General features: G+C 37.3%; 1 protein-coding gene across 1 annotated transcript; it reads left to right on the top strand.

Moving 5' to 3' along the window:
• Window positions 1–19,096: 19,096 nt before the first annotated feature.
• On the top strand, window positions 19,097–22,298 carry LOC117787931 (amidophosphoribosyltransferase). The gene is made up of 3 exons (XM_034626569.1): window positions 19,097–19,271; window positions 19,330–19,517; window positions 20,648–22,298. Exons 1-3 carry the CDS (start codon window positions 19,241–19,243, stop codon window positions 22,073–22,075), a joined length of 1,647 nt encoding a protein of 548 aa, XP_034482460.1. The 5' UTR covers window positions 19,097–19,240; the 3' UTR covers window positions 22,076–22,298.
• Window positions 22,299–23,386: the final 1,088 nt, after the last annotated feature.

The raw sequence follows: 23,386 nt of genomic DNA, 5'->3' as shown, positions 1-23,386 counted from the left end.
ATTATTTTTTCAGTTGAAAATTCTTTGTGCCGTAAATTGTTTTTACTGACAACGTTGTTGTTATTATTGTTGTTTGTTCTTCAGCGTCGCTGCTGGCAGCTATTATTTGTTAAATGAAGCGATTTGTTTGTTGTCATTATGCGGCGAAGCGTTAAAACATTTTCGCTTTATTTTTTCTACGCTCGAAAATTTGTTTTTACTGCAAAGCAGTGCGGGAATATGCCAGATATATGTATGTGTATGTGTATGTGTATATATATGTATATTTGGCATACCCTCCTTAGTCTGAAGTGGTGGCTTTGCGGCACACACACCTTTCGGAAAACAAAGCTGGGAGTTGGTGGCTTCTAAACGTGGTTGTGGATATGAGAATTCCAAACAAGCAACGGCAGCTGTTGAATACTCGAAATGGATGTGCTGTTCCTGCTTCTTGTGTTGAGATTAGGAAAAATAAAACAAAGGTGAGATCAAAGCATTCAAAAATAGTTAAAGCATTTGCGATAAGTTTCAGTTTTCGTGGAGAATTTGCTAGATTACGGGTCCGACCAACTTCCAATCATCATAGCTTAAACAAAACTGACCCGATTTTTAATCGGAATGTAATTTTCATCATGGTTTGGCCTCTAAGTTCATTTTGCATTCAAATTTTGTTCATTTAGAAATTTTTTTTAATTTTCCACTTTTTTAGCCATGGTTCCATGATGATGGTAAGGGTACCCCCTTTGAAATTCTGAAAATTGAAAATTTTAAAACTCAAGTTTTCACTTTCAATCAACTAATATCATAATTTGTATAAAACAACACTTAAAACTTGGTTCTGAGACGTTTCATTTTCTTGTCAAAAATCATGGGAAATTGAACAAAAATTTTGACTTGTAAAGTTACTAAATTCAATGTCTGACCAACTTAATCCGTCATAACTTTGTCAAAACTAAGACGATTTTCAAGCGGAATGTCATTTTAATCATGGTTTGGCCTCTAAATTCATTCTGCATTTAAATTTTATTAACTTAAAAAAAATAATTGTTTTCTAAATTTTGATTTTGTTGGTAAGGGTAACCCCTTTGATATTTTGAAAATCTCAAGCTTTCACTTTTAATCAACTCCTTATATCGTAATTAGTATAAAACATCACTTTAAACTTGATTCTGAGAGCTTTCTGAAAACTGATAGAAATATTTAAATATTTACAATTATATATTTTTTTTTAGAAGGTAATATTTTCAACCATGTTGGACATATTGGTCTGAAAATTAAGAAATTTCTGTCAACACTAATTTCTATCAGTTGTAGATTCTTTCTCTTACTAGCACCTCTCTTTGCGCTTCTCATAATGTTTGTTGGTTTCCAGGCCTGACATTTCAGCCAGGCTTTACATACCCAACTCAACTATCAGACATGCATGCTAAGCCTGAGACTTGGTCTTCTTCTGCCTCATGCCACCGTGGGCGTTGTCTCAGCCTAATCCGCTTTTAAAGTAAGTAACAAGCGAAAAAAGTAAACCGGAAATCACAAGTCAAGTTGATGAACTGTCTCTGTTCGTTGTCATCGTTGTCGTTGTCGTTGTTCTCGTCTGCATTGAAACTGAAATTGTCCAGACACACACAAAAGACATGGCACCTGCAAAACTTTGCAGACACATTTACCATGCCCCACAAATGGCCCAAATGGCCCAAATGGCAGCTGCTGGCCCCTTTTTTCAGTTAGAGATTTACGCATTTATTTTGCATTTTTTATTTTGCCAAAAAAAAAAAAAACATGCGCGCAGATTTAAGCAAATATCCAAAAAGGACTACAATTTATACCAAAAAAGCTACAAAATAAAATAAAAGAAACGAAGCGAAGCGAAGTGAAACGAAACCAAAATCCATGAGACAAGTTGAGTTGGTTAGAAATATTTCGTTTGGCTCTCGATTTGCCTGCGTTGACATGACAAAAGCGCAGATCTGCATACATTTGCATGTCATTGGCCAAGAGAGTCGAGAGTCAACAGTAAACAGTCAATAGTCAACAGTCAACGCATCATCAGGCAAGGACACCGAAATCCCCTTAAGACATGGGTGCCTAACATGCCATTGCCCAAGTTAACAATATGTTAAACTGTCCTTGCCTCCTCCTTACTTCGTCGTCTTTTCCTTGTGCGGTCTCAACGAGTTAATCGCTTAATGTCTTTTCAGCTTCGGCATCATTTGTCAGTTGTCCACGGAGGATTGTCTACTTGTACACCAGGAACTTGGGCTGAGGCATAATTGTAATTTGTTTGAATTTACTGCAAAGTCGCCAATTGACAGTCGCTAAAAGGACCAACCACCGAAACACCAAAACACCGAACCACCGAACCACTTGAAAGTCCCAAATTTATAGCCCGGCCATTAGTGACTGTCCTAAATTGCTTTCGGCCAAGTCTCTTAGCGCTAATGTCCACTACTGACCATTGCTATCGATAACCTGCCGTTTCTCGCACTACCCGAAAGCTAATAAATATCAAAAGCACCCTGGAGGCAAATATTTACTTTAAAATTGAAACACACTCTTCCCCCTACTCCCTCACACACTCACACACACACACAACATTAAACTCAACCCTCTCTCAATATTTGCTCAAGCTGCGTAAGTGCGTGAAAGGGTTAAAAAAAAAGAACAGGAAAAAAAGGAAGTGGCCTTTAATGGGTATCGCTGACTGGTCTGGACTTTGATGTTTTCAGAGCTTTGGGTGTCGGCCCCCAATTCCCACATTCAACTACTCTATAAGTAGATAGCCTGGCTTTTGCCATTCCATTCCCCTATCGAGCTATCAATAAAACGACGTTGCACGCATCTTGAAAATTCAATTTGAAGCTATTTACCCAATTTTATTGCTGGATAAATTGTTTTTATAGGCCCTTTTCTCCTTCTTTTCATCAAACGTTTGTTGCGGCACTTTAATTTCTTCATTTTAATTCTCATTCCATTTTTATTTTCACTGTTCCTCTCTTTGTCTGGTTTTATCTGATTGTTGTCGCAGCTCTTGTTATTGTTGTTGCTGTTGCCAATTGCCAGACCATAAAAATTAACAATTAACACAGCGCTTGAAATGCACAATCACAAATCGCGGCTTACAAAATTGCCGTGAAGAAAACATATAAAAAAATAGCATTCCGCTTCAGTTTTATAAAAAAATAACTTCAAAACGACTGAGAAATACTCTATATCTCGAGTCGAATACAAGAGTTACAAGATCATAATAATAAAGCACTATTAAAATCATATGGATGAATAAGAAATTACCAGATATACACTATTCAATCATTCATATCATGGAATAGTATTTATTTGTATTTTGTATTTGTATGTATTATAAAAACGAATTTAAGTTGTTCATTAACAATAAAGTGTCAAGTTTTATTAAAAAATCATATAATAAAAATAATAAATTAAAGTTAAAACACATTTTTAAAATTACTTGTATTACCAAATAGTTCTTTTTATAAATATGGTGCTTTACATTTTATAAGCAATTTGTTTATCCTTAAAAATAACTGTCATGTAAATATCCAAAATTATTTAAAACTTTATTCATTTTCAAGTAATTTGTTAACATTTGATTAATTTAGATTTAAGGATTCCAATTTTATTCAGCTAGTCATTCTATGTTACAAAATACTTGACAACATCGATAGGCTATTTATCATATTTTCCCGAGTATAGAGCATTATTATGAGTCGGAAGACTGGCGGCTAGCCAAACGGACATTCTGGACAAAAGGGTTATGAATGTGAAATTGTCATGCAAGAATTAGCCATGTTTTATGTTATGGCCACGTAACGAGAACGAGAACGAGAACGGCAACGAGTACGAGTTACATTTGTATCTGTATTTTTATTTTTTGTAATTCTTGGGCTTTTGTGTGTTTAATTTTTTGTTTGTTTATTTTTGTGGCCAGTCGTCACGTCAGCTGACCTAGCCAGCTACTTTTTATGGCTCCATTCACTGCCGGTTGGCAATAATTTGTGGAAAATTGGGAAGACATTGCCCAATGTTTGCGATGTTTGCTGACGCTCAGGAAACGTAAACATTTAGTGTAGTTTTGCACGGTCCTTGGAATTTTAGCTGGATCTTTAAAAGGTTTTGGCTTTATGCTGGCTACTTTCTCATATGCATTCATAACTAACACCATGTAAATGCATTTTAATGTGCGCAAAAATCCAATTTAAATTCAGAGCATTTTCTCTCGTCGCTCGCAGCATGCAATCACAAAATTAGTTGACGACGAGATAAGAATTTTAGTGCCAGAGTAGCAAAGGAAGATGATGAGGGGCAAAAAAAAAAAGAGGAGCATAATGCGTATGAATCAACGAAAGAGACGCTGCAAACAAATTCCAAATAAGTCCTGTGAGCGACGTGGAAAATTCATTTGACAAAATGCACAAAAAAGCAATTTCCAAGCTGCAGACAAATTGAAATATACTACGTGTAGCAGGTGGGCAGCAGTTTGAGGGGCGTTGCAGTGACAGTTGGGTAAATAATAAATATATATACATACACATAGCTATATATGTTTACTATAAACTATGGGTACATAAAGAGCGGCGACAATATTCTCGTACTCGTCTACTGGATGCGACGATGCTACGAAGATGCAGCCACCACCTAAAAGTATGCTACGAAAATAGTCGAAGCTGCTGCCGTATGTGAGAGCTCCTACAGTTATCTCTATGTGTGTGTGTGTGTGTGTGATGGGGCGAGCTTTCAGTTGCCTCTGTGTGTGTGTTTGTAGTGTGCGCTTTGCCATTCGCGCGTTCAAAATAGGAGGAGCTCCATTGCAAAAACTTTCCATGCGCAGATGCCAATGTCAAAAAAAAAGAGAAATTTAAAAAATAAATATTAAAAAAAAAACATTTATAAAAATATATATGAATAATTTTGTTTAAGGAATTGTCTTTTTACGCTGTCAAATTGGAGAAATTTATTGTATTTATTGAAAATTCTATTTAAAAATAATATTATTTATTCCAAATGTCAAAAATATGTAATAAATAAGACTCAGTCCAATGGAAATGAAAATGCAAAATATACGAGTAAATGCTTAGTACGCTATAAAATGTTACTGAAAAATTCTATTTAAAAATAGTATTATTTATTCCAATGTCAAAAATATGTAATAAATAAAAAAATATGTAATAATATTTATTCCAATGTCAAAAATATGTAATAAATAAGACTCAATCAAACGGAAATAAAAATGCAAAATATACGAGTAAAGAATATTATATTTAATGAGACTTTTATTGCAGAAAACCATGTTTTCACAGACTTTAAAAATGTCAAAACGTACAAATTAATCAAAATTAGCAACTTTACATTTGCTGAGAATTAAGGAGAAGAAAAAGTAAATAATATAAATTCAATTTATAAATAACATAAAAATTTCAAAAATGTATTTTGTTTCATAAAATAATTTTGCTTAAAAAACTTTTGTGTCAGGTAAAAAAATGCCAAGAAGCTGCTTTGCATAATTTGAATTATTTTTTAAAGCTTTAACGAAACTGTTTCAGGCAACCCTTTTATGTGTATTTGCTACACTTTTTTTTTTTTTAGGATTTTCCTCAAAACTGTTTGCAACTAATGCGAAAAAGGCGGATCTGTTCCTTTTTTTTGTTTTTTGTTTTGTTGTTGTGATGTTTTGGAAAATGCCAAGCAGATGTTGTCGAGTTGTCGAGTTGTCGGGGATAAAGTAGGCGTTGTCCGTCGGCTGCCTTAAAGCTGTGCTTTGCCAACCCGCTGTGATATTTATCTTTAACTATTAGTACAGCAGTCAGTACAGCAGACTGGGGAGCACTTTTGTGGAGTTGACTGTGCATCCGTTGGCACAACAGGCCGTTTAGCGCCATTAAACAATTCCCGCTGGCTCAGCGGCATTCACGCGTGCGCAAACGGGTTTCCCCAGTTGAGATTGCAATGGAAGCACAGCCTGTGATGAGCTGCAGCTGGAGAGTTGATGTTGATGTTGATGCTGATGCTGGAGTTGAAGTTAAAGTTGGAGTTGGAGTTGGAACAGCACCCAACAATCAGTCGATTGTCACAGATATTTGTCATGTTTTTTTCAGGCAACTTTCCCTGCTGTTCTTGACCAGATCTCGACATGGTTAGCGTTCCATTGTAACTACAACGTTGTAAAAATGTCAATTGCATTTTCTGGCTTCTCTCTCCATCTCTCTCTCTCTCTCTCGTGCTTTTTAGTGCCTTTTGTGCCACTGGCCCCATGTTCATCGATCGGATTTCATGTAATTACATTGTTCTCTGATTCATAATTAATTTGGTATACCCCTCCTTCCCATTCCACACTTGTTTCAACTTGCATTTTTCTGCGCTTCAACTGAGTTTTACATGAATATCAAGTCGAAGTCAGAGCAAAGGCAGCTGGAAGCATGGCAAATCGAACATTGATAGTTTCTGAGTGATGATTTAATGAGGCAAACGTGGCATGTTGTGAATGAAATCAATTTTGTGAATGTGCAGAATGACGGCAGGCAGGCAGTCAGTTCAGTTCAGTTAGTCAGTCAGTCCGTCAGTCCGTCAGTCAGTCCATGGTCCACAAAAACAATGCCATGTAATCGCAATTGTAGCGTTGCAACTTGCCACATGATGAAAACATCTCGGGTATGGCAAACATTGGGTGCAGGAACAGACGCCCCATACGGATAGCATATCAACTTCAACTTCAACATCGCTTGGGTGTCGTAATGAGGCTTATGAATCAATGCAATGTTGATTGAGCAGCTCCTAAACAGCGCCAGTCCTTAGGATCCATTCTGTATTTGATACGTAAACTAACGACGATTTAATGTTTTGAGTAGCTTACAAAATATTTAATAAATTATTTCTTGTCTTAGGTTTCTCTAAAAGTTCATGGGTTAGGAGTTAGATAGTCTGCTTCATTTCTTAGGTTCATTAAATAAAATAAAATACTAATAATTTATTAGTAATAAGTATAAAAACAGCAAAAATTACTTAAATATATAATTTTTTAAAGCTTCTTCAGTTAGATATACAGTTTCATATAATTTCTTAGGTTTATTAAATAAAAATAAAATACCATTAAATATAAAATACATTAAAAATTAATTAAATATATTATATTTTCTTGCCTCTTTGAGTTTTATTGTTTAATAAAATTAGAACTCTTATTTTAAATTTTTATCATTAAAATTAAATGCAAATACCTTAAAATTCTAGTAATTATCAAAAGTTTCAAAATTTACTGAGCTACATTTTGTGATATTTTTCGAATTTGTGATAATTTGAAGAGTATTCTAATATGTTCATTATGTTTTACAATTTAGGTTCCAGATTTTAAAATCATAACTCTTATTTGCAAATCCCGATTCTTAGTTCTCGACAATGATATAATATACTTAAAACCAGAAGTTCAATTAAAATACGAAACATAAGTCTAATTCCCTATGCCTGATATTATAATAAACTTCTCATACCGTGGTTAAAAAAAACAGTCAACGCACGACTTGTGATTGACAAATTAATGCGATTCAGAAATCAACACCACGACATGTTTATCATGTCAAAAAAGATAAAAAAAATGTAAAGCCATGATAGGCAAAACCCAAACTCCAAAGGAGTACCAAAGTACTAAAGTGTCAATCTCTGCTCGCGCCTTAAAATTAATTAAAAACATCAACAGAACGCGTCGAGATTCACAAATACAACACAGCCTGGTCTGGCTGGAATTAGTGTAGATAATTTCACAACGGATTGCAGTTGAGATTGGAGATGGTATGGAGATGGGAAGATGAGAGTGATGGCAGAGATAGAGATGGAAAGGTGGGTGGTTGTCGCACCTTGTGATGGTTTGATAAACGATATTGTGGTTCGCAGCCGAACCGCAAACTGAGCCATTCATTCATGGTTCACAAATTCTGAACGGGCTCTAATCAGCAACCCTTTTACACCGCGACACGACGAGTGACAGGGGTAGAGAAAGAGGAAGACTGAGCTAAAATTGGGGTACGCATCGTTCGGTTCTTTTTATTTCAGGGCATTTTTTTTTTGGATGGGTTTTTTGATATGCAGATTCGTGACATGGTCCTTTGGTTGGAATGGATGGATGATGATGATGATGATGATGATGTCACCGTGCGACTGACAAAACGCTTGACTGATTACACTTGTATCTGTTTTGGTCCTGTGTCCCAATATGCTGAAGGATTTTAAATTGTTGACTCCCTGCCACCGTTGCCGTTGCTCCTGTGCCTCCTGTGTGTCCTCTGTCCTCTGAGTAGATTGTGCGCTTGTGATAAATTTGGTTTATTGAAAGGCGTCAGTGCGTGAAATGATGTGTGTCAATTGCATGAATTCCCCGTACTCCCGTTCCGGATCCGAGTACGGGGCCGTGAGAGTTTTGGGCTTTGCATTTGTGGATTTGGGTTTGTCGACTGTTGAATGTTGAGTGTTAAGTTGAGTTGAGTTGAGTTGACAGCGATTATGCAAATGACTGAAGAACTGCATTAATTCGTGTGGCATGCCCCCAACTCAGCCGCACAATACACAGAGAGACCCATGACCTGTGACCCGAGACTTGAGATCTATTCATGCCTCAAGTCTTGTGGCAAAACTTAAAATTTTTTCCTTTGCATTGCAACAATTGCAACACCTTGCAACGAACTCAATTTATATGCAAACTCAACTTTACTGTTTTTCGGACTCTGGCGAAGCAGTTTTAATGAGCAATTAAAATTTAATGAAAATAAACCCAAAGGCAACCAATTTTAATGGCGTTTTAGAAGGCGCACATATGTGCAACGGTCCAATACCGATTTGGCCATTAGTGTTAACACAATGTCAAACTGATTTTAATTGTTGGGCATGTGGGTGTGTCACCCTCCCTTTTAGTGTCCAAGAATCGAACTAGTTTATTGTTGTTGTTTGTCGTGTGCGACGCGTCAACCGCAAATTGCTTAACAAATTGTTCAAATTGTTTAAAATTGCATTGGCAACAGCTGGTCGAGGGTTGACTTTGGACTCGTTGTCAAATCTGCACCTCAACGCCTCATTGCACAGTCCTCACACCCCCTCCCCCAGCAACATCACTCTCTTTGAATTGTCCCCTCTTCCGGTCATGAAACTGATAGACTGTCAATTGTTTGACCGCTTCGAGGGGTGCATCATAATGTGTCCACTGGCCAGTGACTATCGAGTTTCTCCCCTGTCTCGGACTCGGACTCATTAAAATAATTGATACGCTTGTCCACCGACGCCTCTACAGCAAATTAATTGATCATTGCCATTGGTCGAGCCAGCGTCTGCACAATTTGATTTTATGGCCTTGCTCAATTAATTAGTTAATAGATTTTTTCACATTTTCTCAAATTTATACAATTTGCAGGAAATCTTGATAACAGCTTGCCATTTTTATACAGCTCGTAAAACGCTCGTAAATTTACAGACAGCTCAGCAAACAATTTATTGTTATTTGGATAAATAAAATTAGATGCGAAAAATCAACTCCAAACATTTAATTTATAAATATGACGAATATACATTATAGTCATTCCGGTAGACAATTTATTATGATTATTGTTATAATTGAGTTACTTTAAGAAAAATTATTAAGCAAATCAGCTTTGTATTTTACTGTTTAAGGAATAACAGTTTTATTTTAAGGATCTGTGGAAAAATATAGAATATTTTTATAAAGAAACCTTTCTTTCTACGAAAGCTATTAAATTAATCTGTTATTCATTCATTCACAGTTTCAAATTTAAGCGAATAGTTGTATATCTCTTCTATTATATTTTGTACGGTATATTTACGATTTGGAGATTTTAAAATTCTCTGAAAATTATTAAGAAATCCCCAAACTATCAACTAGCAACTCCTAGAATTTATCTATATTTCCAAACCTGAAGCATCTTGTAATCTCTTTATCCGTAGATATTATCTTCAAAACTAAAACTGTTACTGTTTTATCTTCAAAATAATAATCACTATGGTTATAAGAATACCTACCAGGTATGATATTTAACCAGGTGGTGAATAAGAGACCTTAATAAAAGGTATCTATATACGCTTCTGAAAACTTTATACCTACAATATTTTTAGTACATTTGGAAATTTTCGTTGAATGTTAGATCTACAGCTATTTTTTTTTTGGAAATTCCAGTTAATGACAGTCTAAAGGGGAACTTCTGTTAGCGTATGTGCAGATAAATCTTTGATTCTTTTGTTAGTCAAAGACAATTTCAATGAAATTATATCAGTTTTATGTCGGCTCCAGTCAGTCGGTTGGGAAACCCATAAAACTCGCTGCTTGTCCTCGCTTGCTTTTTAATCTTCTTTTGCAATTTGTGTGCTTATCAGTTGCGTGTAATTGCTCCATAGAAATTAACAGAGAGAGCGAAGCAAAAATGCTGCTGCCAATGACAGTTAGTCAGGCGGAGGAGACTCGACGGAGAAGAAAGGAGAAGGAAGAAGAAGGAGATGGGAGATGCGCTCAAGTTGCGAGATAAAAGCTCTTGAGCTGAGTTAATGACTTACCAGCTCAGTTGGGGGCGTCGTCAACTAACTTAAGACGCCATTTTTATAACTGTTGTCTCTGTTGGTATTCCGCTTCTTCTTGCCATTTAGATGTGTTTCTGTTTCTGTTTCTGATTCGGAATTTTTGTGTTCTTGCTTTCAAGTGAGCGTGGCGAATGTTTTAATGGCGACGTCGCGACACTCGAGTGCAGCCAAGTGGAGAGCGGAGATTGGAGAGGCGAACCATAAGGATAAGTACAAGTATAAAGTAAGGGAGGCTGCGAGAACCATCCCCTCTCTATAGTAAGTGGATAGCTGCAATGGAGCACCAGCTACAAGCTCAAGTGTGGACAGCATGGCTTTGATTTCATTGCTGCTATTTGCTAATGAAATCACGTATGCCACGCCCCCTCCCCACACCCTCGCCCTTCTCAATATTTCAGCTAGTTGATGACAGCACATTTATATTTATTCCTAATTTGAATTTTAATTGCCAGCTTGCTGCTTTTTATATCATCATCGCACATCAATCATAATCGATCAGAATTGTTGTAGCTGGCGAGGATTTCAAAAATGATTGTGCTCGGGATTTGCAATGTGCTTATCATGTGAGCGAAATACAAATCCCAACGTGATGATAAATGCGTTTCTAAATGCATTCTAATGCGAATGCGATGTTGCTCTGATGATGATGATGGGTTTCATCTTCATCTTGCAATGTTCGTGATGTGTGTGCAAAATCGAGCAGAGGCCCCAAAAAGTGAGCTATGCTTTTTTATATGTATATCTCACATATCAAATGATATGTCAGATGCGAGTGTGTGTGAGTGTGTGTGTCTGCTACAGAACCTTTGTCTGCCTTGAGAGCACTCAGCAGCAACAACTACAGCCTCCAAATTATTTGCATTTCCAACTTTTGTTGATGACATTTTTCATGAAAATTTTAATGTTTATTTTTCAACAAATTTTTTTTTTGCCTTTGCTGGGCTTAGACACTTGTGTGTGTGTGTGTGTGTGTGTGTGTGTGTGTATGTGTGTTGTACCTGTGCCATTCGCATTTGGGATATTAATATATGCAGACCCCTGGCTTTTAACACCAGTGACTGGAGGGGGCGTGGCAGGGGCTTGGGGCTGCCCGTTTGTCACTCAGCCGCAAAACTTTTTCATATGAGATGCGTTTCGTAATGAAAGTTGAGCTGGCAAAGATGAGGAGAGAGAGAGAGAGAGAGAGTGAGAGAGGGGGAGAAGGAAGGCGCCACATACGTTTTCAATATTCATGTGCCACAAAGTATATAAGTACATGTGTCTGTGTGTGTGCTATGTAAATTCTGAAACGTGCAACTTTTTTAACATTTGTATGAATATAATTTAGAATAAATTTTGAATGAAAAGAGATGCGAAAGAGAGAGAGGGAAAGAGATGGAGAGAGAGGGAGTACGACAGCATGTATGTGGCAGGCAAAACAAATACATTAAAATTCCATTAAAATGACGTCAGACGAGTTGCATAATGGCCAATGGTCAGACCAAAAAAAATGAATCCGTATTAAGATCTTTAGTCAAATGTCGCGTTGCTTATATTACGAGTATTTTGGCTAAATGGCAGCCCCAAGGAGCACTTCCTTCCCTTTGGTCCTTGTCACAATTATTGTATAAATTAACGTCACAAACAAATGTTACAAAAGCCGCCAATGAAGTGGAATGAAATTCACTCTCTCCCCCCTCGGGTGCGATTCTCTCCAGGACATTTGACAAGCTGACATCCCTGACCGCAAATGTGCCTAATTTTTCGTTGTTATCCTTTGTGCCATTGTCCTTGCCATGAGGCATCATCTTCAAATAATGCGTTAAATTTAATGCGCCTCTTTGAGGAACTTGAATCGCGACAAGTGATTTTCAGATTTACGACTCCAGCTCGAAGGGATGAGCTCTCGTATTCCATGTCCTTCTACTACTACACGGAATCTCATTGTGTCCTTTTTGTTGTGCTAATGTGTGGCGTTTTTATGGCTCGCAGCAAATTTGATTTATTGCTAAAACTTAGCGTCGAGTTGTTCGTAAAAGTTGTAAAAGTTTTTCAACACCGAGTTCATCTTATAATTGATGCGATTTGCGGTTCATAAAGTGCAATTGTCTGTAAACCTTAAGTCGGAGTAAAATGCTTTAAACATATGCGAGATTTTTTTCCAGTTGTCTAAAGTTCTATTGAAAATGTTGAAAGTTGTTTACAAGATAAAGATGCCAAATTTTAACTATTTATCAAGTAACTTCCTTCAGAATTCACACAAATCATTTAAATGTAAATGATAATTTTTATAAGAACTCTAGTTTAGTTAAGTTTAGAAAGAAGCGTTCTTCCATATTTTTTGAAAACAATAAATTCTAGGTTGCTGTAGAATTTTTTCAAAATCTTTTGTTAAAATTTGCCTCATTTTGTGAATATATATTTATTGAACTATTTGTTATTTAGTAATGTAGGAGAAGTAAATAATTTAATCTGCATTGCTAAAAAAAATTGAAACTGCTTTGAATTTCTTTTTATAACATAAATGTTACATATTTCTTGGCTTACAAAAAACGTAAGAAAATGTTTTTTAAAATAAACTAATCAATCAATGAACTATGTATATGTTAAATAATTATGTCCTTTAGTCATGTAATATTGTTTATAAAATAATCGATATAGCATTATTAAATACTAATTAAATATTTCCAATATTTGTTTTTATTTGATTTTATTCATTAAAGTATTTAATACTGCTGCTAGAAATTTTTGCAGCTGTGAAGAATCTGTTTTTACAATAATTATTTTTCCTTTTTGTGAAATATTTTTTATATTCTTAATAAATCTTTTCTTTGCTGAAACCTTGGTTTTTTTTTTTGTAATAAATGAAATGTATGTCACTAAACTATTTGATTCCCTTTTTTTGTGGATATAATTATTTTTTTAAAACAAATTGTTAAAACTGTTTAATAAATACTTGCCTCAATATCAAGGGAAAACAATGATAGAAACTATTTGGAACTTGGATCTGTTCTTCGCTTAGAAGAGACTGTTGAAACTATATGGAAATGCAGAAGAATTGAGACTTTTATCCAACTTCATTCTCATGCCAAGCGACACTGCCTTAAAATCGCCCTCATTAGGTGACCCAAAGTGTCTCAAACTATGCAATTTACATGCAGAGAAGGCCGCAACCGTTAAGTGCCCATAGATACGAGTCGAAAGAAGCCACGAATGTTGCCCAAAAAACTCAATAGACCATGCAAGATAGCAGTAGTAGCAGCAACCACCAAGTGGCAGTGGCAGTGACTGTGGCAGTGGCAGTGGCAGAGGAATTGTGGCAGACAACATGAACTCACATGAAAGGTAGTCAGGCAAATGGTGAGCGAATTATGTTGTTGCTGTGGATAGTTGTGGATAGAGAGAGACTCTTTGTAGACTTTGTAGACTGGGGAGATCGTTGCGGGCGATACATAAAATTTGAATGCGTTTTGCATACATTAACCCACTGTTGCCGGCCGCTCTGCGAGCCATCTGACTGTCCGTTGGGGTTGAGTCGCGTTAACGGTCAAGCCAAATACCTTTATTAAATTTTATGATTATTGGCTGCAATTGAGCAGGCACCTTGGGAATGTGTCGCTGCCATCTAAAAATTGCCTCGTACCTTCTCTATACATTTCTCTCTCTCTGTCTCTGTATCTTTATCTATCTGTATGTCCATCTGTGTTTGCTGTGCCCCTTCGATTTCAAATTGAAATTTTATGCACAACGAAGAAGAGTGGCAGAAATTCTCACGCGTAACTGGAGCAGTTGGAGAAGTTGGTGGCTGTTGTTGCCAGAGTTGGTTACAATTTGTGTTGGTAATTCAATTTACGTTTTTGAAATTTTAATTAACTTGCCAACGAGTTTCACTGGGTGTCTCTTGCTACACATGTAGACACTGTTGCCATCTCTCTGCCAAACTCAAACTCAAACTCCAACCCAATGCCAGACTCGAGTTTGTTTGTATATCAATTACCAGTCGCTTAATGCGCCACAAATTGAAAGCCATTAAGATTTTATGTATAGTTGTTTGGGGTTTTGCTTTCGAAAGGTTTCTGGAGCCGGGGGCACGTTCCGCCGGCTGACACACATCAATCAGTTTTTGGGAAACGATCTTCGGTCTGTCTTCAATCTTCTATTCTGGAGAGAGGCTCATTAGGCATGCGGTGTGGCGTTTTTTTGACACAAATTTCGAGCTAGTTTCAGATACCGATATCATCTGGACAGCTGCTACCTTTTGTGTATTGGAAAATTAATTAGAGGTCGTCGTGTGGGCGATGTGGGCGTGGGCGTGGCGCGTACGCAACGCTGCACAAATTGAAGGCAAAAGGAAATGGCAACTAAATACATTTTTGCCTGCAAACTTGAAAGTTGTCCGGCAGGATGACAGACAGTGAGCACACGCCCCCAAAGAGCTGATGGAGGGAGGGGCCAACTGCTGGTTGTTGTTGTTGTTGTTGCTGTGGCAGCTTCGTTATGCAAATCTGTCGACAACAAGAAGAAACAAAAAACACGAGGAACGCGAGCTTAAATGAAAATTTTGTGAACGACGGTCTATATAAAATACTATATAGTGTGTATATGCAAATGGTATATAAAGAAATGCCAAAGACAAATACAAATACAAATACAAACACAAATAACAACAGCAACAGGACAAAAAGAGACTTTTTTGTCCTTGCCACGGAATAAATAATAAACGTAAACGAATTAAAAACGTTGCCAAACGAACTGTCCTGGAACTGGATGAGTCTTGGCCATCCACGGAGCAGGGGGAAGGGGCTGCCAGCAATTTGAAGTAAATCCAAGGAGATGCCCTTTCAATATTGACGGGGCCATCAAAGTTCTTCTACTTTTGTTCTTCTTTGCGACAAAACTGGTTCTGTTTACTTATCCCAGGCAAAGTTTATGCGTTTTTCAATTAGTTTTAATTGAAAATTCCATTGATTGGGTTACGCGGAAGAAGCTGTTAGTAAGCAAAAGTATATTTGATTTCTTGCTGTAATTAAAGTTGGCAAAGGCTTAATACTCAAAATAATAAATTATTAGTTTTCTGAAACTTAAAAGCAGTTTAAATAAAGACATCAAATTATGATCAAAAATATAATCTGCATGATTAAAGGTTCATTTTTAACAAAGTTATGGGAGTTGGACATTTAAGAATTAAGTTTTTTCTCATATAAAAATATTATTTAATTCACGTTACGAGGCATAAAATTGAATTAAAATTGATTAAAATATTCAGAAAGACCCAAAGTTAGACCAAAACTTAAAGATATAACTTATTAGCTTACGAGTAGAAATATGTAAAGAAAATAAGAAGAACGGAATTACTGTAGCTTAAAGTCATGATAGATTATTTTAATAGTGTTATTTATATTCTCTAATGCCATTGACCAATGTGCAATGATAGATTCTTTGAGCTATAAAATTGTCTGGAGAAGAGCATTATCTCTTTGTAATGTCCATTTATCTGTACCTTTATCTATCAACTGGAAGGTGTGGAATTTCCTAATAAAGTTATTTCCATGCAGTAAGCTTCTATCTGTGGCTTTCGACCATTTCTATTGGCCGAGGAACAATAACAGAAACAATATCGAAAAGTGCCTCTTCGACTTGCATTAGAAAAACATTTTATTCAATTGCGGCCACACAAAAACAAATAAAATTTATTTTTTTATTTTTCATTTTTTTGGCCACTTTTAGGACATAAAATAAAATCAAATGATGCGTTGAAAGCGCCGCAGCCCCGCAGCTACTTTCAGTAAAGGACTTTGGATTGGATTGGATTGGATTGGTACGAGTATTGCCCTTGACTAGACCAGGAGCAGGAGGCGGTAGGCGGGGCAGTTATATGTGTGGTTGGTTGACTGGACTGGACTGGTCGATTCATGGAAAGTTGGCTGGGGGGGAAGTTTTTGGTTCAATAGACAATACACATGCCAGCAGGCACATGATATGCTGGCCGGGCCAAGTTGCTGACTCTGTGGCCATTTGATGATTTTTGCGTCACCGTTGGTCAAAATCATTTCAAGCGCAAGCAACTGGAAACTGTATAAAAATAATGAAAAGAGCAAAAAAAAAAAGTATACTGTAAGCAGAGTGAGAGAGAGAGAGGGAGGAAAAAAACAGAACGACGAACCAACTTGAAATAAATGGTCAAAAGAAATAAACAGTCCCATAAAGAATAATCATTCAGAACTCTGCTGAATTATGCATGAGACAGGGCCGCATCCCTGACTAGCAACTGGACGCCAGTTGAGCACATCGCGGGGGGTTCACATATGCGAAAAATCCACACAAAACCCAACCCCCTCAGACTCCAGTCTTCATTCTCCATTCTCCAGCCAGCAAGTATGCTGTGGTGCTGTGGTGAAGAGTGGTGCGGTGTGGTGTGGTGTGGTTCAGTTTTGCCAAATAGCCAAGGAGCCGCATCATTTTCCTCTTTATTATCTGTTTGTTTAGTTGTGTGTGCTGGATTTTTATCAGTCCTCTAAGCAGTTAGTTGAGTTAGGAGCAGGAGGTGGGAGTTGCAAGTTGCCATCACCCGTGGTGCTGCCACTTGCCAAAAGTCACCAGCGTTCGCATAATTTTCGATAAAGCTTTTCGCCAAATGAAATTCAAGTGGTTACACATTTGTTGGGGTCTTCCCTAACCAAAAAACTGCTTCAAGCTGTCCGCTTTTGGTCGGTCATTTTTCTTCTTCCTCATACCAATTCTTGGCCCACTGTTCACTGGGCATTGGCCATTTTCATTTGCACATTATGCGGCATCTCATTATCTTTGTTTGTTTGCTTGCTTAGCGCTTTGTATGCCATTTCATTTGTTATTGTTGCTGTTTATTTATTGGCATTTCTTTTCTGTGTGCGTCTCTGATAACAATAAAAGAAGGTAATGCCTTCTTCACATAACTCTCACTAATAATATGCACAGCTTTTTTCTCGCACAAGTCCAGCCAAAATACTGTTCAGCCTGCGACGAGCTGATTTTATGCTGATCTTGTGTCTGATACTCTATACTCGCTACCCTATATTTACTCGTGCTCAACTGAATCTTATGGCGGCAGTCGCTTCTATTGCATCAGATTGTTATCAATTCAACGATCGATCGATCTGTCTGACAATCAAAGTTGCTAAACACTTTAGTACTTATCAGTTGTTGTTTATAAATAAAATATGTATATATGTACACTAACACGTGCTAATAATAGACGACTTCCAATTGGTAATAAAATTACTTTCCAATCAGTAGAATTGATCTAATAATTCACAGAGAATTGTTTCTAACGGATTCTTCTTTCTAAAATTAATTTTACAATTCAAAAGCTCTTATTTAATCGGAAATTATAAGGAACCAGCATGTTCTAGAAATCTCTAATATCACAAAAACAACCAATCAAAAATGTCAGATTATTTGAAAAGAGATATGTGAAAATTTTTAATTTATTTGTTTATATTAAATTAATTTTTAGATTGATTTAAAATACACATACAAATTATAATATATTTCAGTTAAATAATTCATATAATTAATATAATCCAATTTATTGGTACTCCGAAAAAGTGCTCGAGAAATTTAATCTCTGTCATTTCGGGAACACCGACACTTTAGGAACACTTGATAATTAAATTGGTATATTTGTTGAGTACGAAACAAAAAAGTGAGATTTAGGTTGGATTTTTTCGATCAATACATTTCCCAGAAAAATTGATGTAGTCTCGTTTTGTTCATGTAGGGTATGCAACAGTCGGTGCATCTCACAAGTATACGATTTGTTTTTGTTTACAGCTTCGCTTGATCGCGATCGTGTGATCGCCTGGAAATATCGCTGAGAAAAGGCTTTATTTACAGCGAGACTTATCTTTCTACCCTCATTGACTTCACGGGGGGCCAACGAATAATGAATACTTGTGATAATGCTGTAGCCCATTTATGAGTACATATTGATTAATGTAATTGGCAAAAGAAAAACAAGCATTAATCTGTTATTGTTTACGCAAAAGTTGCGTCTAACTAAAATGCGTCAATGAACGCATTTTCCAATTGAGTGATAAGGCTGTACCAACCATGTTGTGATAATTGCAGATTTTTGATGCACTGTTAAAACACAGTGGGATAAGGTGAGTAAGCTATCAAATCAATCATTTAAAAAGTGAGACTATTTCGATTAGAATTATAACTTTTCTCGACGATGCTTCAGTTCTCAAAATTCGCAAATTTGAATTTGAAGAATTTTTTATTCAAATTGTTTCGATGGAATTGCGCTGGGTAAATTATAAGCTAAACATTGATATTGTTTATTTATGTTTCAGTTTGGATTTGCTGCTTGAGAAAACAGTATCATATTTTTTGCTGCGGTTGGGGAATGAAACCTTCCGCGAGCATCGGCTGAATAATGCAATCGTCGCAGTTATCAGCATCATGTTTATATTTCCGATTATGAATACTACGTATGTATACAATACATGTCTGATTCGATTTTTGAAGCTTTAATTAGACGCGCTTGTAACTTGAGCGCTCACAATTCCATTGGCATTCAATCAATGCAGACGTTAAACTCAGAATCAAAAGCATAATTATAGATCTCGTGCCAAAGTGACTCAATTTTCTAATAGAATCTCATAACTAATAACTATTCGTTTTGAGCGCAGTGAACGACAATTAATTAATTAATCTGATCCACAACATGGCCCAAAGTGACTGTGGAAAGTTTTGTGGTAAGAAATCAATGAATATGGTAAATCATTTAGATATAAATATAAATCAAATTGTTAGATGCTGCAACTGCTGATGCGGAAACATGTTGCCAACGAGAAACTGCAACAGTTTCAAAATGCAATGCATCGAAAGTATTTCCCGACAAGATTTACAAATCGGTTCAGGCCAAAGGTGAAGATGTGACGGGCATGACTTGCGAGTGCGGTGTCTTTGGAGCTATAGCCTGTGGGGAGTATCCGACGAATGTAAGTATTGAATATGAACATTTATATCTATAGAAACTGTAAGAGATATCAAGGGAATTTTTTATTAACTCAACAAAAATTATAAAGTACACTCTTCAAACGACATCATAGAGATAATTTATGAGTCTATTATTACAACTAATAATATACCTAGCTCGCCTAAAATTATATTACCATTTTTTAAATTTGTGTAATCTCTATCTCATATTTTCCGAATAGTATATTAAAAGTAATTATATCCACTCCGTAAATATTTATTAGTTAACGGATCAGCCTGATGCCAAATTTCTGTCACTATTTCATTTTTTTTTTAGTTTATTTGTATTTATTTTAATTTTTATCATTGATCTTTGATCATCTTTTTGCTGAGATTAGCTAAACAAAATTAATTGCTTTCTACTCTCTGAGTATTTTTATAATTTTCTCTCACTTTACCCTGAATTAATTAATGAACTTAATGCAAAGATCATCTAAGAAAATATCATGTATATATAAATCAATAGAGTTTACTTTTTCCTGTACTTACTGATCAACTTGATGCCAAGATCAGCTGTCAAATTTTAATAAATACTATATACTTTAATATCACTATCGCAAATTTTAAATTAATCTATATATATATCTTTGTAAATATGTCTCACTTTTCACTTAATCAATTGATTCACTTGTTGTCAAGATCAGTTGAGAAGTTGAACTCAGTTTTTTCAGTAGTTTCATTGATCACGTGATTTTATTCCACACTTTTTCTCAACTGATTTGCATTACCAATGCTTTACTGTAAACTGATCGCAAGTAGGTCAATAATAAACTGATAGATCCCCCTTTCCTTGCCCCAATGTGAGGCAACAACCAACGCCTATTGATGACGTCAATGTAAATGCAGTTTCAACCTGTGCTGTGCCACATGCTGCGGTTAAATCACCCATTATCAGTATCAATATTGAGTATTGATTGCGTTAATGTTGTTGTTGTTGTTGTTGTTTGTTTGCTTGTAATGAAATGGAAAATAACAGGAAAATAACAAAATAACAGTAGGCTTATCATGGGATCAACTCATTATGACCGATAATGACTTTTGTCAGCTGTTGCCATGAGGTTGTCTGATTGAATTGTTGTTTCCTCTTTTTTAGCATGACATTGCACAGATGATATGCCTGGGATTGGTGGCATTGCAGCATCGTGGCCAGGAGTCGGCTGGCATTTGCACCAGTCTGGGCAAGAGCTCGAAGAACTTTAGTGTGCACAAGGGCATGGGAATGATCAATAACATCTTCAACGATGAGGCCATACGGAAACTGAAGGGCAATCTGGGAATCGGCCACACACGCTACTCCACGTCCGCTGCCTCCGAGGCGGTCAACTGTCAACCCTTTGTGGTACACACGGCCCACGGTGCCTTGGCCATTGCCCACAATGGGGAGTTGGTCAACTGTGAGTCGCTGCGTCGTGAGGTTCTCGAAAGAGGAGTCGGTCTGTCGACGCACTCGGACAGCGAGCTGATTGCCCAGTCCCTGTGCTGTGCTCCCGAGGATGTCTCCGAGCACGATGGACCCAACTGGCCGGCTCGCATACGTCACTTTATGACACTGGCGCCGCTTTCCTACTCTCTGGTCGTGATGCACAAGGATAAGATCTATGCGGTGCGAGATTCCTATGGCAATCGGCCGTTGTGTCTGGGCAAGATCGTGCCCTTCGATGCGGGACATGCCAACATCGAGGATCAGATTGCCGAGGGTTGGGTCGTGAGCAGCGAGAGCTGTGGCTTCCTCTCCATCGGAGCACGCTATGTGCGAGAGGTGGAGCCCGGCGAGATCATTGAGCTATCCCGGAATGGCTACCGCACCGTGGACATCGTGGAGCGACCGGACTATAAGAGAATGGCCTTCTGCATCTTTGAGTATGTCTATTTTGCCCGCAGCGATTCCATGTTCGAGGGTCAGATGGTCTACTCGGCGCGTCTCCAGTGTGGCCGACAACTGGCTAGGGAATCTCCCCTGGATGCGGATCTGGTCAGCTCTGTGCCGGAGTCGGGCACGGCTGCAGCTCACGGCTATGCCCGGGAGTCGGGTCTGCCCTTTGGCGAGGTGCTCTGCAAGAATCGCTATGTGGGACGCACTTTCATCCAGCCCTCGAACCGTTTGCGCCAACTGGGCGTGGCCAAGAAGTTCGGAGCTCTCGCCCAGAATGTGGAGGGCAAGCGAATTGTGCTCATCGATGATTCCATAGTGCGTGGCAATACAATTGGTCCGATTATCAAGCTGCTCCGTGATGCGGGAGCCACCGAGGTGCACATTCGGATTGCCAGTCCGCCTTTGCAATATCCCTGCTACATGGGCATCAATATTCCCACCCGGGAGGAGCTCATTGCCAACAAGCTGAATGCGGGGCAGCTGGCCAACCATGTGGGTGCCGATAGCCTCGCCTACCTCAGTGTGGAGGGACTCGTCAAGGCAGTCCAGATGAACAAGTCTCATGCGAATCCCATCAAGTCGGGCTACTGCACCGCCTGCCTCACCGGAGAGTATCCTGGAGGATTGCCCGAGGAGCTCAGCTGGTAGACAGCTGACCGCATGTGGAGTACTTAGAATAAGATTAGCATTTAGCTCAACATCAAGTCAATTTGATAACCTTAATGATCATTCACAGCGCATCCTTTGCTGTTCATTTGAAACCAAACAAATTAATTTTGTTAGCTTTAAGTCAAAAACAAATGGACAATTAAATTATCTCATTAACTTAGTAAAGTTTTAAATAAATATTAATATACTTTTACTCGGAAAACTATAGGAATTTTAGTCACTATATCTTGAGGGTTTTAATTTATTCAAACTAGCAGAAATTTAAAACGTATATTTGAAGTTTATGCCATTAAATCGGTTCATTTTACATAATTCTTGGTAAGTAATTAAACCATTTCATAATGATATTATACTATGTATCTTCAACATATCTTTATAGACTTTTTAGCATTCACTTATCAATTGGGGGTCCCAACGCTGAAATGTATGCAACATATTCTAAATGCAAATCCAAAACTTAATTATGAGTTGGGGGGTTTTCTGGGCAGGGGGAAATGTCTGCATATCGCGTGATAATTTCGAAAACTGTCTAATGCCATAACTTCAATTCATTTCAATTTATATTTTGAAACTTTGTTTGCCAAAAGCGAGCAAAGTCTCAACGGTTCCGGTTATAGCCGCATATCATACAATATGGTAATCGTGTTTGCATTTTTTTATCCGAGTTCGCTCTCTTTCTCTATCTGCTGTCCCATTCTCTGTCGGTCTTTGTCAGTTGGAGGGCGTTGCAGTGTCTAAAGCGGGGCGTTTAGGGCGTTTAATCCTGCGGAAGATGTCCTTGCGGTTATGTGGGGGTTTTCTTTTTCTTCTCTATGTGTGTGTGTGTTTTTTTTTTATGACGCGCGGGGTACTGAAGTCAACAATGTCATCATTATTCTTGAATATTGTGTTGTATTTTCGCAAACAATTTCGCTAAGCTGCGCAGCGTTGAGGGGAACTGCGGATATGATGGAATGGGAGGCAGGATGGTTACTGAGGATGTGCGACTTGGCGCTCTGGTAATGACATGAAGAAGAAAATAATATGCGCTGTCATTGTAACTCGCTTGATTAATTCTTGTGTAGGGTGCTAAATGGGCTACATTTGTATTTGTATTGTATTCGAATTTTTTGATTCGATTGGAAGACTAAATATTTCTTATTATAGTCTCATTATTCTTATATCAATAGACACTTTTTCTTTTATATTATATTTGAAAATTATAATAAATTAATAATATCTATAACTACTAATTTATCTATTAAATTATAATTATATTTAAAATTGTCTTATGTTTAGAAATGTGAAACT

The sequence above is a fragment of the Drosophila innubila genome (assembly GCF_004354385.1).
Source record: "Drosophila innubila isolate TH190305 chromosome 3L unlocalized genomic scaffold, UK_Dinn_1.0 0_D_3L, whole genome shotgun sequence".
Lineage (NCBI taxonomy): Eukaryota > Metazoa > Arthropoda > Insecta > Diptera > Drosophilidae > Drosophila > Drosophila innubila.
Note: the sequence above shows the minus strand (reverse complement) of the source record. Positions and strands in the feature narration are given on the sequence as shown.

Excerpts from the sequence above, each read along its gene's own strand:
- LOC117787931 (XM_034626569.1), top strand. The coding sequence starts at position 19,241 with ATGGCCCAAAGTGACTGTGGAAAGTTTTGTG. Across the intron at positions 19,272-19,329 it reads TGACTGTGGAAAGTTTTGTG|ATGCTGCAACTGCTGATGCG; the intron begins GTAAGAAATCAA and ends TCAAATTGTTAG. Across the intron at positions 19,518-20,647 it reads GTGGGGAGTATCCGACGAAT|CATGACATTGCACAGATGAT; the intron begins GTAAGTATTGAA and ends CCTCTTTTTTAG.